The sequence below is a fragment of the Pteronotus mesoamericanus genome, unplaced genomic scaffold (assembly GCF_021234165.1).
Source record: "Pteronotus mesoamericanus isolate MK-2021 breed Mesoamerican mustached bat unplaced genomic scaffold, CSHL_Meso_final contig_68, whole genome shotgun sequence".
Lineage (NCBI taxonomy): Eukaryota > Metazoa > Chordata > Mammalia > Chiroptera > Mormoopidae > Pteronotus > Pteronotus mesoamericanus.
Genome location: NW_026555234.1, coordinates 15,340,161 through 15,353,861, shown reverse-complemented (window position 1 = coordinate 15,353,861; position 13,701 = coordinate 15,340,161). Strand labels below are relative to the sequence as shown.

General features: G+C 37.2%; 1 protein-coding gene across 7 annotated transcripts in view; it reads right to left on the bottom strand.

Annotated features, from left to right (window-relative positions):
- RBPJ (recombination signal binding protein for immunoglobulin kappa J region) overlaps positions 1-13,701 on the bottom strand; it is a 199,863-nt gene that overhangs the window by 18,584 nt on the left and 167,578 nt on the right. For all 7 annotated transcript variants that reach the window (XM_054582012.1, XM_054582015.1, XM_054582017.1 and 4 more), the window contains one exon: positions 5,882-5,977. In XM_054582012.1, the coding sequence (XP_054437987.1) occupies positions 5,882-5,977 (96 nt within the window). The remainder of the gene's footprint in view (positions 1-5,881; positions 5,978-13,701) is intronic.

Below are 13,701 nucleotides of genomic sequence, written 5' to 3'. Positions count from 1 at the left end.
AATTAGATTAGATACTTTTTAGAGCAAGGAATTGCTCTTTACAATTTTCAAAACAGCTCAAAATTCTGAACTGTTGGAGTTCAGTGAATCCAATGTACTCTGACATATTACAAAACATGATACACTGTCGCAGAATCTGAAATTACTAGATAAAGTCTACTCAAAATGATGTAGTATTTATTAATGACATTATTGTTACATCACACTTAATTTGATAATTAACCTAGAAAATAGAACTTGATCAATGCCCAAAGTAGAAACTTTCAAAACAGTAATAAAACTAGGTAAAATTAAAAGCAAAATGGATGATCATTGATTGCTCTATATATCTTATATCCTCAACACCTGATGCATGCAGATGACTGAAAAAAATAATACACTGTATCCTTTCAACTCATCAACTACCAATAGCTTTGTTTTGCTATTTGCCAAAAACTGCCCCCATAAAATTCTTCCCACCTAGAATAACTTCCTTATGATCTTCTCTTTAGCAATTAAAAAATATTTATTTCGAAGCCAAGCTCAAGCCCTGTATTTTACATAGTTCAGACCATCAATCCAGTCCTTATGTAGGTTATAATTTGCTTTTGCTCAATTACACATGGTGACTTGTATCTACTTTAAAACATTTATGTCATGTCTCACCAAGGGGCCTAAAAACTCAAATACCTACTCAAACAGCAGCCAAGTGAGTATATAAATAGTGAACCAGGTATATAATAAATAAGAAAGAACACCCTTTAATTAGCCAAAGAAGAAGGTTCCCTCCCTTCTTTCTTAAGCCACAGACCTCAAGGTAATTTCCACTTTTTGTATAGCTATGAGTATAGGACAACTTTTCTTAATTCCTTTAAGCCTACTGTAAGAAAAGCAAGAGCTTAAATACAATGGATAGTTAGCCACTGGTGTGTGGCTTTGATGATAAGACAACAATAGGAATGGCAAGCCTGTGAGTATACACTCACTCACACTGCTGAACTACAGGTATGGGGACCCGGTGTTGGTCACCTCCTTCCATTGTTCAATAGATGCCTGAAATCAAATTTTTATGTAATTTCTAATTTTAAAACTTGGCCACTAATTTATGTTTTTTAACGCTTTGTAAGCCACCAGTATACTGACTTAAAAACAAACTAAACATGCATCTGTGTGCACACACTGCACAGACCCCTCAGGCCGGACTCAGGGTTCTGGCCTTCCTAAGGGTGCTAAGTTCTTGCTTGCTTTCCTCTCAGCGCCTACTACAATACTGACGGAATTGAATTAAAACATTCGGTGGTATCTTTTTGCCCAATTTTTAAAGACTACTTTAGAGGCAATCAATATATAATTTACAAGAAGTGAGCCAGGTTTATTTAAATATTATTAATCCACCCAATTATTTATTACATCCCTAGTCTGTACCGGGCACTGGAAATAGAATAGTTAAAAAAAAAGAGAGAGAGACAGGCAATTTTAATAAAAGATAAATGAGTAAAATAATGTACGTAGTCTATTAACTGGTGATAAGTACTGAGAAGAAAGAAGGGGGGAGGGAGGGAGGGAAGGAGGGAGGGAAGGAAGGAAGGAAGGAAGGAAGGAAGGAAGGAAGGAAGGAAGGAAGGAAGGAAGGAAGGAAGGAAGGAAGGGTGGAAGAGAGGTCTTCCACTCTTGAAAGTATGGAAGACCCAGAGGCCAGGGAGAACTTCTGCAAGAAGGTGACCTTGAGTCGCAACCTACAGCCACAGGCATCTGAGGTAAGAGCACGGCAGCAGGGAGAAGGGCGAGTGCAAAGGCTCTAAAGTAGGAAGGACATACAATGAATGGTGGGGAGACAACAGACGGGGGCAGGAGTAGAGAGGCAGAGGGGAGAACAACAGACGAGGCCAGAAGTAAGAGGAAAGTAGGCCAAGCAGGCCCATAGGGGTCAAGCTGAGTAAAGAGGGAAGCCTCAGGAATCTTCTCATATATGTATCTAAACCATCAGAGCAGCTTTCAAGCCTGCACACTCTCTCCGTGGCCTGCACAGCTGAGGCATGGGACTCAGCTCCAGGTCACTGCACGTTTGAGGGATTCCTGAATTAGCTGGGCTAGTTCGGGAGTTGGCTGGACTCAAGTCCACACCAGGGCTCTTTCTGGGACCGCTACTCAACGCGTATTGTGGCAGACTCCAGTAACTAGCTGGCACACTCTCAGGAGGTTGAGAAGATTATCAATTTTGGCAATTTGTCTCTTAATTAGTATTTTACTGAACGCTGATATTAAGGCTTCTTAGTAAGTTGGTATACCAGCTATACACTTCAAAAAGTTGTGCTATACTATTGTGTACCAAATATAGTAGTCAAATCTCAACAAATTTTCATAGAAAGTAGTTCTTTCACATCTGGAAAATATAAAGAGGGCAGAAACTGTTAAAGACTGGGTAGTGCTAATTCTTTCCAAAGTACTATGATTAAATGGCATGAAAGTAACAGGGATAAAATTACACAGTGGGTAAGTAATTCTTTATCACTCAGAACACTGACCAAAGTTCTTTACTGGAAGTTCTTTTTCAATCATGTAACAAACAAACAAAAGAGACTTCCCACCTGGCCCTGAACTAGTCCTGTTTATTTTTAAATCAACTCTATAACTATTCAAAAAAGCTGTGATGCAAGAAAATAGCAAATCCAATATAATCTTATTTCTGTAACATAATGAGTCATTTAAAAATATTTTACACATCCTAATATTGCTATCCCCCCTCAAAACAGCAAATGAATCAAATTTTCACTTTCTCAGACTTTAGTAGTAATGTAACAAAATAGAAGTATTTGTACAAAAAGAGAAAGAATACAGGCAAAATAAAGGAAATTAAAGGAGTACAGATAGGAAAAGAAAAAAAAAAGACCCTGTAATTAACAGCAAAAATTAAAATACACATTTATAAGGTGTGAAATACAAGATTTTTTAAATTTGAAGAGGCTGTTAATATGTACCAAACACTCAGCAACTGAAAATTTCGACCATCAAAAGGCCAGCTTACAGAGTTTAACAGTGGCTATAAAAGGATATCCTATGAAACAGTGTAACTATTTTCTAATCTTTCCCAGTAACTATATTTAAGTAACTGTGACAATGCTTTTTTTTCCTGCCACTTGGTGGCGATATGCACACATTTATGATTTCACTCATTTCCTAGTTCAATTGGTCTTTATTTTCAGATAATGGTTCAAAAACTTTTCCCTCAAATACAAAGATAAAATCTGAAAAATACCTTACAGATTCAAAGAAGCCTTTTTATCCAGCCCAATATATAAAATAAGTTAGGTTAGATGAAATCTAAGCACATCATTTACACTGACTACCTTGGCAGAATCATTACCCTTTGATGATTATTCAATTCAAAAGCAAAAAACAAAAACAAAACAAAAACAGGAACTATGCACACCACACCACAGTTATCTGAATTGACGCATCTTTTCAGTATGAGTTCAGCATCATAGTCTAATTATCTAAATGGCTTTAATGTCTCAACAGCATCACTATCACCTTCACTACTGCTTAATGACTTCCCTTGACAAAGTCGAAAGAATGTTAATGTCAAATGGTCTTCTCATATTTTTAATGGAAAATTTCCTCTAGTCAAAAATAATCTTTTTAAAAGTTTATATTTTAGCCTGTGAAGACCTTTAATGAAAAGGTAAAACTAAGCACTAACATAAATGGGATACAGGATGTGCTAAGCAAACAAATTTTGTTATCAGGCACAAAAGTTTTACTAATGTAAAAACTAGTACATGTCCGCTTTCAAATACTTTTAACAGTGACTGACAAACAGGAACCGTATCTGGACTTAGGCGTGATTTTTTTGAGTAGCTGTTCTCTTCTGTTACCCATCATAGTATTAAATGACATGGTAACTTAAAAAACTCCCAGTGAAGATACTGGCATAGTACCTGGCACCTAACAGGTAATCGGAAATAAAGAATAACCACGTTAATAAATGAAGCCAAACGTACTAAAATGCCTCTTCAAAAATCCAGAGAAAGAAAAGCATCACTGCCCAAACTGACAGCAATACAATAAACATACATCTAGTGATACTTCCATTAGATCGAGCCCAGTCTCACCCAGTGATGGTAATAGGAACAACTCTAGGCAAAGTTTATTCGGTAATAGGTACAATTCTAGGCAAAGTTTATTTACAAAGTTTGTGTTCTTTAAGCATATTAACTTCCTCATCCTCAAGCCCTGCTGTGGATAACCAATACTCAAACACAAAATGGAAGGCTATAAGATTAGGGCAATAAACAATATAAAATTTGGAATTATAGAGCAAGAGTTCTAATGCTGGCTATATCAATTTCTAATTAAGGTGAACCTGGGCATACAGAAAGACTCTGATTTTCAGTTTCCTCACACACAGAATGGGGATTATAATACACCTATTTACGAGATTATTCTCAGGATTAAAGACATTTGCAAAGGTATTTTCAAAACAATGCCTCATTCCTGGCTGGAAAACTGTCTCTCCTTCTGACTCACTATGAGGTGCAGGGCCTGCCTAATCTGAGATATCTCAAGCAATGAAGGGGTTGCCTTGTTCTGTTTTGCTTAGGAAAACAAAACAAAGCAAAGCAAAGAACAGATGACCAGCTACGCATACTTTATTCAGTTTCATTATTTAAAAAAAATTTTGTACATATACACACACTGAATTTCGAGAATCAACTCCATGAAAAAAGGGGCACTATCTTGATTTGGTTTCTGTCCCAAACTGCAGAAACCAACTTCTTCCAATATTTAACTCTAAATGAGATGATTAAATTCTACTAGTAAAGTAAGATAATCAGAAATTTAGTAAGCTTCAATAAAGATAAAAAGAACACTTGGCAATATGAGTCCTAAATCCTATTTTCACTTGTTCTTTCTCTTTGAAGACAGAATTATTATTACATAACTTCATTCTTCTTTTCAGCTCAGACTTGGATAACTTTAAGAGACTCCTTAATTTTCTTCTAGCATGTAAATTAATTTAATTATATACTTCCATTTCACTTCTCTTATATATACTGAGATTTCCTTTTTCTCATAAACTCTAAGATTCCACTCATTCCTTTCAACCCAACACCCAAACCTGAGTTTTCTTTCCTCTTCCCACTTTAGTTTGGTGCCTTCCTAGCCAATCCAAAAAAATCTTTCATCTTCCTCCACAAGCAAGCCTTTTGTCTATGAAATGCTTAACACAAAAATGCTGTCAGAAAGACAGAGACTAGAGAAACTATTAGCAAGAAAGTTCTAGAAACCAAGCAGAAAAACAACCGAAGTCCATGATTATACACCAAAAATGTTGAAATTTATAAGATACTGTGACAAATATTAATCATAAAGATCCTTTGTTATAATTTAATTTTGGCCAACCCTACTTGTAAGTCACTTCTGCAGTACCACATTCATGGGGTGCTAACTTAGTTTTTCTGTTCTTAATCTGAAGAGACACTGGGCCATCAAGGTGGAGAGGGCTGGGGACACTTTCCTTTGCAATCACTCTCCATAGTTCAACCCAGGGTTTGTTTACATTAGGTCACATTTGTTTATAAAACTACATTTTCCACCAAAAGGAAAGTTATTCTTTGAACAAGCTAATATATCACAGAAGTACCTACAAAACATCATGCAGCCCAAAAGAAAAATTATACAGATTATTACCTTTTGTGATATCAGGGATTCAGCCAGACAATCTTTACTAAATCTACCACAATTCATTTTGTTTCTCCTTCAAGAGACAGATCCTCTATTTCTCATTTTGTACGCGCAAATAACCCAAGAGAAACCAACCTCTTACTGCACATTAACATATAATTTGCAAATTCACGTGACTGCTACAATAAACTATCCACCAGAAAAATAATAATCTTACCTTTTTTCATTTCCATATGACTTCTGTGCAACTTTTGCATGAAGAATAAGTACTGTTTGATCCCCTCGCTCTTTTAAATAATTCCTCATAGCTTCCCTAAAATAGAACATAAATATTACTATTACAAGGGTGACATTTAGACTATTACTATGCTCTGTAATGAGAAAAATGCTTATGAGTATTTTTAAACAAGCAAATCTAAAGATGAAAATAAGGCAAAAACAAACCTATGAACTAAATTAAAAAAATATTATACAACAGGGCAATAAATACTGCTTGTCTTCAACTCTATATTTTGTTCTTTAAAAGAAACTGTCCTTCATTTCAGGAATGTATGATGTAACTGAATTCAACCACAATCAAAACTGCCAGAATCACTATATACATTGCTAATTTAGCTTTTAAACTGTTTATAAAATTAATGACATGCAATGCTTTGTATTTAATGATCTACTTCCCCACCACTAGCAGCTCCTCTTCCCCAGCTATTAGAATGAGTGGTTTTCACTGAATTCAAAGCCGTAACAGATTAGGTCATCCAAATTTATTATATTTTCTTAAAATAACAACCTTACATAAGGACTTAGAAAGGGTTATTATTTATATACAAACACACAGTTACTGAATTAACTTTTGGAAAAAAGTACAATGTTAATTCTTTCAAGTACAAAGTACTCCAACTATCTATTTATTATGTATAAGTTATATAAAAAGTTCAATGTGTAATATGTATTTACTCACCCAATTAGTTTGCTAAGCAATACTATAGAGTATTAAGAACACAAGGTCTATGCAGATCAAATTTTACAATTCTGAATCAACAGAATCCCAATTCTGGAGGTGTATCACACATTGCAAAATTAAAGCAAAGCTGTTTCAAAGACAATCATCAAGAAACACTTTTAGTAAGTTCAATGCTGTTTTATTTATATCATAAATAAGACAAATGTATGAGGATAGCTACACAACTACAGTTATTAAATGTGGGTAATTCTACACTTGTAGCATTTAGAGAAACTAAGTAGCCTGGGACAATTCATTTAACCTCATTCAGCCTCAGTTTCCGTATTTGACAGTAACAAATGATAATGCTGACCTAACGCAAAAGTAGTTGAGGGGATTAAATGAGATAGCATTTGTGTTTACCACCTGAAAACCTGCAAGGAAGGGTAGGTAACAATGGGATCCAATATATTAAGAATTAATCACTGTCTCTTAAAAGGGGCTAAAAAGTTAAGCCGACAGCTTGGACACCTGCCGAAATGGCTATCATTAATAGATCAACAAACAAGTACTGGTGAGGATGTGGAGAAAGGGAACCCTGATGCACGGTTGGTGGGAAAGCAGACTGGCGCAGCTACTGTGGGAAACAGTATGGAATTTCCTCAAAGCAATACAGAGAGATATGATCAGCTCACTGGGGAGAAGCTCAAGGAGGCAATAGTAAACCGTCTAGGGTGGGACTGGCTGAGAAGCTGAATGCCTCCAGACAACATGGAATTACGGGCTAGAAGATTTGAAATAAAAGAAGGGCTCTCTGGCTCCGGAGGGGCTCATTCTGGGGCTCTCTTGCGGGCTCGCTTCTTCTTGGAGGATGCCTGGATGGTCCTGCTGCAGCTGCCTGTGGATGGCACTTTGGATGGTTAGAAGGAACTCTGAGCACAGCCTAGGAGCATGCTGGCCTGGCTGAGGGGGGCAGAGCTACTCTTCTTTGGGTGTTGTAGAGCAGATGAGTTGTGAGCAGAAGGCTGCCAATCTTCCAAAATCATGTATCTTTTGTACCGTATGTTGCTTCAGTTCATAAACTAACCCTATAGAAGTAAGATAATTAAAACTAACAGGGGGAATAATAGGAGCACTCAGGTTTTAGAGTCTAGTCTTAATTGATAGGCTTAAGTGACTAATGCATGTGGGAAGCTGTTATTTCAAAACTGTGAAGCTTTTGAATGAAGACTCCTTTCCTTTAACACCAAACCTTTGCCTCTGGAATTTTGCCTAGAGGGTGGCAGCCAGCAGTGGGACCCCCACTTGCTGTCGGTAACAAAAGAACTAAAAATGGAACTGCCTTTTGACCCAGCAATTCCACTGCTGGGAATATACCTGAAGAATCTTGAAACACCAATTCAACAGAATTTATGCATCCCCACATTCATAGCTGCTCTACTTACAACAGCCAAGATTCAGAAAAAGCCTGAGTGCCAATCAGTAGACGAGTGGATTAAAAAACTGTGGTACATTTACACGATGGAATACTATACAGCAGAAAGAAAGAATTACTACCTTTTGCGACATCGTGGATGGAACTGCCTATGTTAAATAAGCCAGTTGGCGCAAGACAAATACTGTATGTTCTCACTTATAAGAGGGATCTAATGAACAAAATAAACTAATGGCAAAAAAGGACCAGGGGCAAAGAATCACAGAACCGATGGACAGCTGTAAGTGGGGAGGGGAGAGGGGAGACTGAATGAAAGAAGGTGAAGGGATTAGTCAAAGAATGTGAAGGACCCATGGACGTGGACGACGGTGAGGGGACTGATTATGGAAGTGGGGGAGCAGGCTGGGTAGAGGGAAGGTGAAAGGGGAAAAAAAGGTCAGCTGTAATAGCATAAATAAAATAAATTAAAAAATAAAGACTACAATGTAAAAAAAAAAAAAAAAAAAAAAAAAGACAACAGCCTGGAACACAAATTGTAATAAAATACATGACCCAAATAGAGTATGAACAGAAGCACCAATGAGGGAAGCCTCTGTAAAGGAGGGGAGGGATAATAAAGAACATGTTAGGAAAAATTCCACCGAAGGTTTAAGTTCTGAAGTTAAAGGAGCAGATACAACGAATAAGGCGTTCCAGGGTGGCCCTGCACATTGGGGTAGAGTGAGATAGTCACACTGAGGAGTAAGGCAGCCGAAACAACAGAATATTAGCTAATATTTCTTGAGTATTTACTATGTGCCAGGCCCTGAACCAAGCACTTTAAATGCATTATTTCATTTAAGCCTCAAAATGCAAAAAGGTAGTATTTTAATACTATCTTTAATGTCTTGCCTAACATCTTGCAATTAATAAGTGGCAGTTAGGAATTACAATCCCAAATTCTCTTAAAATTTCAAAGTAAGCCATGGCAGTGAATAAAGCTGACAAGCTGGGTAGAGTCAAACTGCAAACGGCCTGTCAAATCCCTTGAAAATCTGGTATTTGTAAACTTAAATACTCAGAATGAAAGTTAAGCTAATTTAAATATCATTCTGATAGAGGATAATAAAAACGGTGGCAGTTAACAAAATTTTTAAATACCTAAACAAAACTTAAAACATAAAAAAAATCCATCTCTTTAAGATCATTTAATTTTACCTTTATTCCATATAGAAAAATACCATGAGTGGAACTTGGATTTTCTTATTTTATTTTACTGAATTCACTAGGGTCGCATTGGCTAATGAAATTATATAGGTTTAAGGTGTTCAAGTCTATAATACATCATCTGTATATTGTACTGTGTGTTCACCACCCCAAGTCCAGTCTCTTTCCATCACCACTTATCCCTTTACCCTCTCCTGCCTCATCGCACCCCCATTTCCCTCTGGTAATCACCATAAAGTTGTCTGTGTCTATGAGGTGTCTCTCCCTCCCCCCACTTAATCCCTTCACATTTTTCACGTGGCCCACAACCCTTCTCCCCTCTAACAGCAATGAGTCTATTTCTGTTTTGCTTGTTAGTTTATTTTGTTCATTAGATTCCACATGTCAGTGAAATCATTTTTTATTTGTCTTTCTCTGGCTGGCTTATTTCACTTAGCGTAATACTCTCCAGGTTCATCTATGCTGTCACAAAAGATAAGAGTTCCTTCTTTTTTATGGCTGAGAAGTATTCCATTGTGTAAATGTAACGCAGCTTTTTTATCCACTCATCTACTGATAGGCACTTGGGCTGCTTCCAAATCTTGGCTATTTTAATAATGCTGCAATGAACATAGGGTTACATATACTCTTTTGAATTAGTGGTTCAGGTTTCTTCAGATAAATTCCCAGAAGTGAGACTGTTGGGTCATAAGACATGAAACTTGGATTTTTAATATACACAAAAAACAATAAGAGATCTTGAGGCTTTAATTAATTTTCCTTTTTAGTAAGTTAATTCTAGTGGTGGAAAAGAGAAAGGATCAGAGAACAGAAAAACAAGACAAACCTGAAAAAAGGCTAATACACTAAGAAAGAGGCAATAGTAATAGTAGAGAAGATGGAAAAGACTTAACTCTGTATCTTCTGTTTTGGGAGAAGTGGGTATATATACCGATAGGTTCTGTTTGACAAATGCCCAGCTGGAAGTATTCTACAGGTTGTTGGAAATAACCATCTGCAGTTCCAGAAAGGGGTTTGGGTCGCAAAAGTGGAATTTACTGGCATAGAGTTGGCGAATGAAGCCACGGAAGTGAGTGAAATCTCCCAGAATGAAAACACAGTGACAGGAGAGTCAACAAAAAATGTATAAAATGAATAAAGAACAACTGGTAAGGGGCAGAGTTGAGACTATTTATTAGGGGTGTTGGAAGGAGACAACGCCGAAAAAAAATGGGGAACAATCAGAAGGTGAGATGCTACAGAGGTCCAAGTCACTTTTAGTAAGAACTCTAACAAAATGCCAGCTAACAGAAAGCCTTACAAAGTTATTTATAAAATCAGAGGCCACTGTGATATCTATTTGGAAATGCCATCTAGGGAATGAAAAAAGACACTGACTACGGAAAGTAAACAACTGAATGTCAGTATCAAATGACTAGCTAATGCTGAAATTCATAAATACTGGTACCAATGCCCACTAAGACTCAAAGGTGGGAACAGAGGGAGCATACTCTCAAACGTGCCGGGTACTGGACAAAAGTTGCACCTGGAGAGAATAATAGTGACAAAAGAACTGAAGTGTTGCTCAGTCTGGTGACTGACTATAGAGTTCAGGATGAATAAGAAAACAAAACAAAAGCCAGGAGAAGGCCGTTATCTTGACAAATCTGGCACAGGTGCCCAGGCCCTAGTACAAAACTTGAATAAAATTATGAACAAAATGGAAATACATATTTGTATCAACAACTGAATCTAAAAACTAAGCAAACAAGAACAGAGACAGAGTCATGGATACGAAGAACATTTTGATGGTTGCCAGATGGCTGCGCAGAGCGGGGGGAAATGGATAAAGAGGTGAGGGGGTTAAGAAGAACAAATAGGTAGTTACAGAATAGCCATGGGGATATAAAGTTCAGTACAGGAAATGGAGTAGCAGAAGAACTTATACACATGACCCACAGTCATGAACAATGGTGTGGGGATTGCCTGAGGGAGTGGGGGGGCGCTGGGTGGAGGGGGCAAAGAGGGAAAAATTGGGACAACTGTAATAGCATGATCAATAAAATATAATTCAAAAAACTGTGATATAATTGAAAAGAAAAATTTTAAGCAGCAAGTGTATTTCCCCACATTAAAGTATATTTTTATCTATAGTCTCTATTGTATCATTAAGCAATTACTTGTTATATATGCTGGATTTCATGTCTTTTTTTTTTTTTTTTTTTTTTTGGTCTTCCCAAACAGATTATGAAGTCTTCAAGATACACTGTTAGGCACATTTAGGAAATGGTGGATAGATTAAACAATTTTCTCAAGAAGATACTGAAGACCAGGATTCAAACTTAGGCAATCTGGCTCCTGGGGACAAAATTATACTATTAGTTATTTAACCATGCTTACTAGCACAGCTTTAGTGAGAAGCAGACAGGGGTCTGAATCTTAATTCTTACTTACTTACTAAACCTGAATTTTCTTACCTGTAAGAAACAGTAATAATGGGTAGGCCAAAAAGTCTGTTACATTTTTCTGTATAATGGCTCCAGTAGTGCTTAGTTGTCTTTAACTTCATTCAAAGCAATTTTGCTATATTGTATTCTAACAGCTGTCACATCAGCATGTATTAAAAAAAAAAACTTACCAAAATTGGTGAATTTTTATGTAGCCATTTTAATATTGAAGATGCAAAAAGATATGCAGCATTTTCAGCATATTATGCTTTAGTATTTCAAGGAGGTAAAAACCAACTGAAATGCAAAAAAGGTCTGTGCAGTGTATGGAGAAGGTGCTGTGACTGATAGAACATGTTTAAAGTGGTTTGCGAAGTTTCTTGGTACTACTGACATTTTGGCCAAATAATTCTTTGCTGTGGGGCCATCTTATGCATTGGAAGATGTTTAGCAGCACCCCTGGCCTCTGCCCACTAGAAGCCAACAGCAGGAGACAGCCGACATACTCAAAATATCCAAATCAACGAAGTTATTGGTGAAAATAAAAAATGTGTCTTTTAGCCCTGGCTGGTGTGGCTCAGTGGATTGAGTACTGGCCTGCGAACCAAAGGGTCACCAGTTCGATTCCTAGTTAGGGCACATGCCTAGGTTGTGGGCCAGGTCCCCAGTAGGGGATGCGCAAGAAGCAACCACACATTGATGTTTATTTCCCTCTCTCCTTCTCTTCCCTTCTCTCTAAAAATAAACAAATAAAATTTGGGGTTTCTTTTAAGTGTCTTATTTTACAGGGGGAAAAAAAACATAACAGACTTTCTGGCCAAGCCAATACCTCAAATAGTGAAAGAGTAATTTAAAGTAAGTTAGCCCCCATAAACTGACAAATACCAAGTGTCAGTATTCTCTACCTATTGTTATTCTTATTTTCTTAGAAAGGGCATGGGAGAAGAAAGAGGGGACCTCCACTACAGTTTGAGAGCAAATCTGAAAAGAACCTGGAGGTATGATCAGGCATCTCACCTGATTTGCAAGGCACACATTTGGCAAGGGCATAAGGTAAAGCTAAACATCTACCCAACTTCCTATTAAAGGTTTACTTAGAGTCTATTACATCCCAGGCCCTGGTTACTGTACTAGCTGCCTGTACTGGAAATAAATGTCCACAATTATGATCATGACAAATGATTTCAGGTCTCAAGGTGTTTATGATGAATGCAAGATAACAGGCTCCAGTTTTTCTGTCTTTTCCCTTCATACTTATAACACAAAGTCCTGAAAAAGCAACTAGAACCTTAAGGTAATCATTAATAATAGCTGTCTTGTAATAGTAATTTGTCAAATAGCTTTTTTCAACAGGAAAAAAAAAAACAAACTTTCTTTCTCAATAGAATATCAAACAGTTATGTCCTTTGGCATTAAAGGTTCATAATTTATTTCTGCAACTTAAGGAGCCATAAAAACAGTATACTCTAAAGAAACACAATTAAATAGTAAAGCTCATGGAAGGATAGCACATGTGTTTTTCATCCAAACAAAATAGGGTTTCATCAATAGATGAGTGTTTCCATTTCACCACTGTTGGGAGCCAACCAGAGCCAGCCCCAATTACTCTGAAAGAGAAAGTGGCCCACAGAGTGGCCCGGACAGTCATCCTTACCAACAAGGCTGAGTCCCTTAACTTCTCAAACTGGATTTCTGTCACTTGTGAAATCCAAATAAAACTGTCTTCTAGGAAAAAAACCTATTTGTGTTTTATCAAGTGTTTCCATAGTGATTTCTCTCCCTCTCTCTCTCCCCCCCATCCCCATCCCCCTCCCCCTCTCCCTCTCTCTCTCTCACACACACAAACATACACCACCTGCAAAAATTTTAGAGAGCTGCAGAGTATAGTTTGAAAGCCACTACTATAGACCAGGGGTCAGCAAACCATGCCAACAACCCTTTTTTGTACTCCCTGGGAGCTAAAAATGCCTTTTCCTTTTTTAAAGAGTTGAAGAAAAGAAAAGAAACCTTTGCACTGGAGAACAGTATGT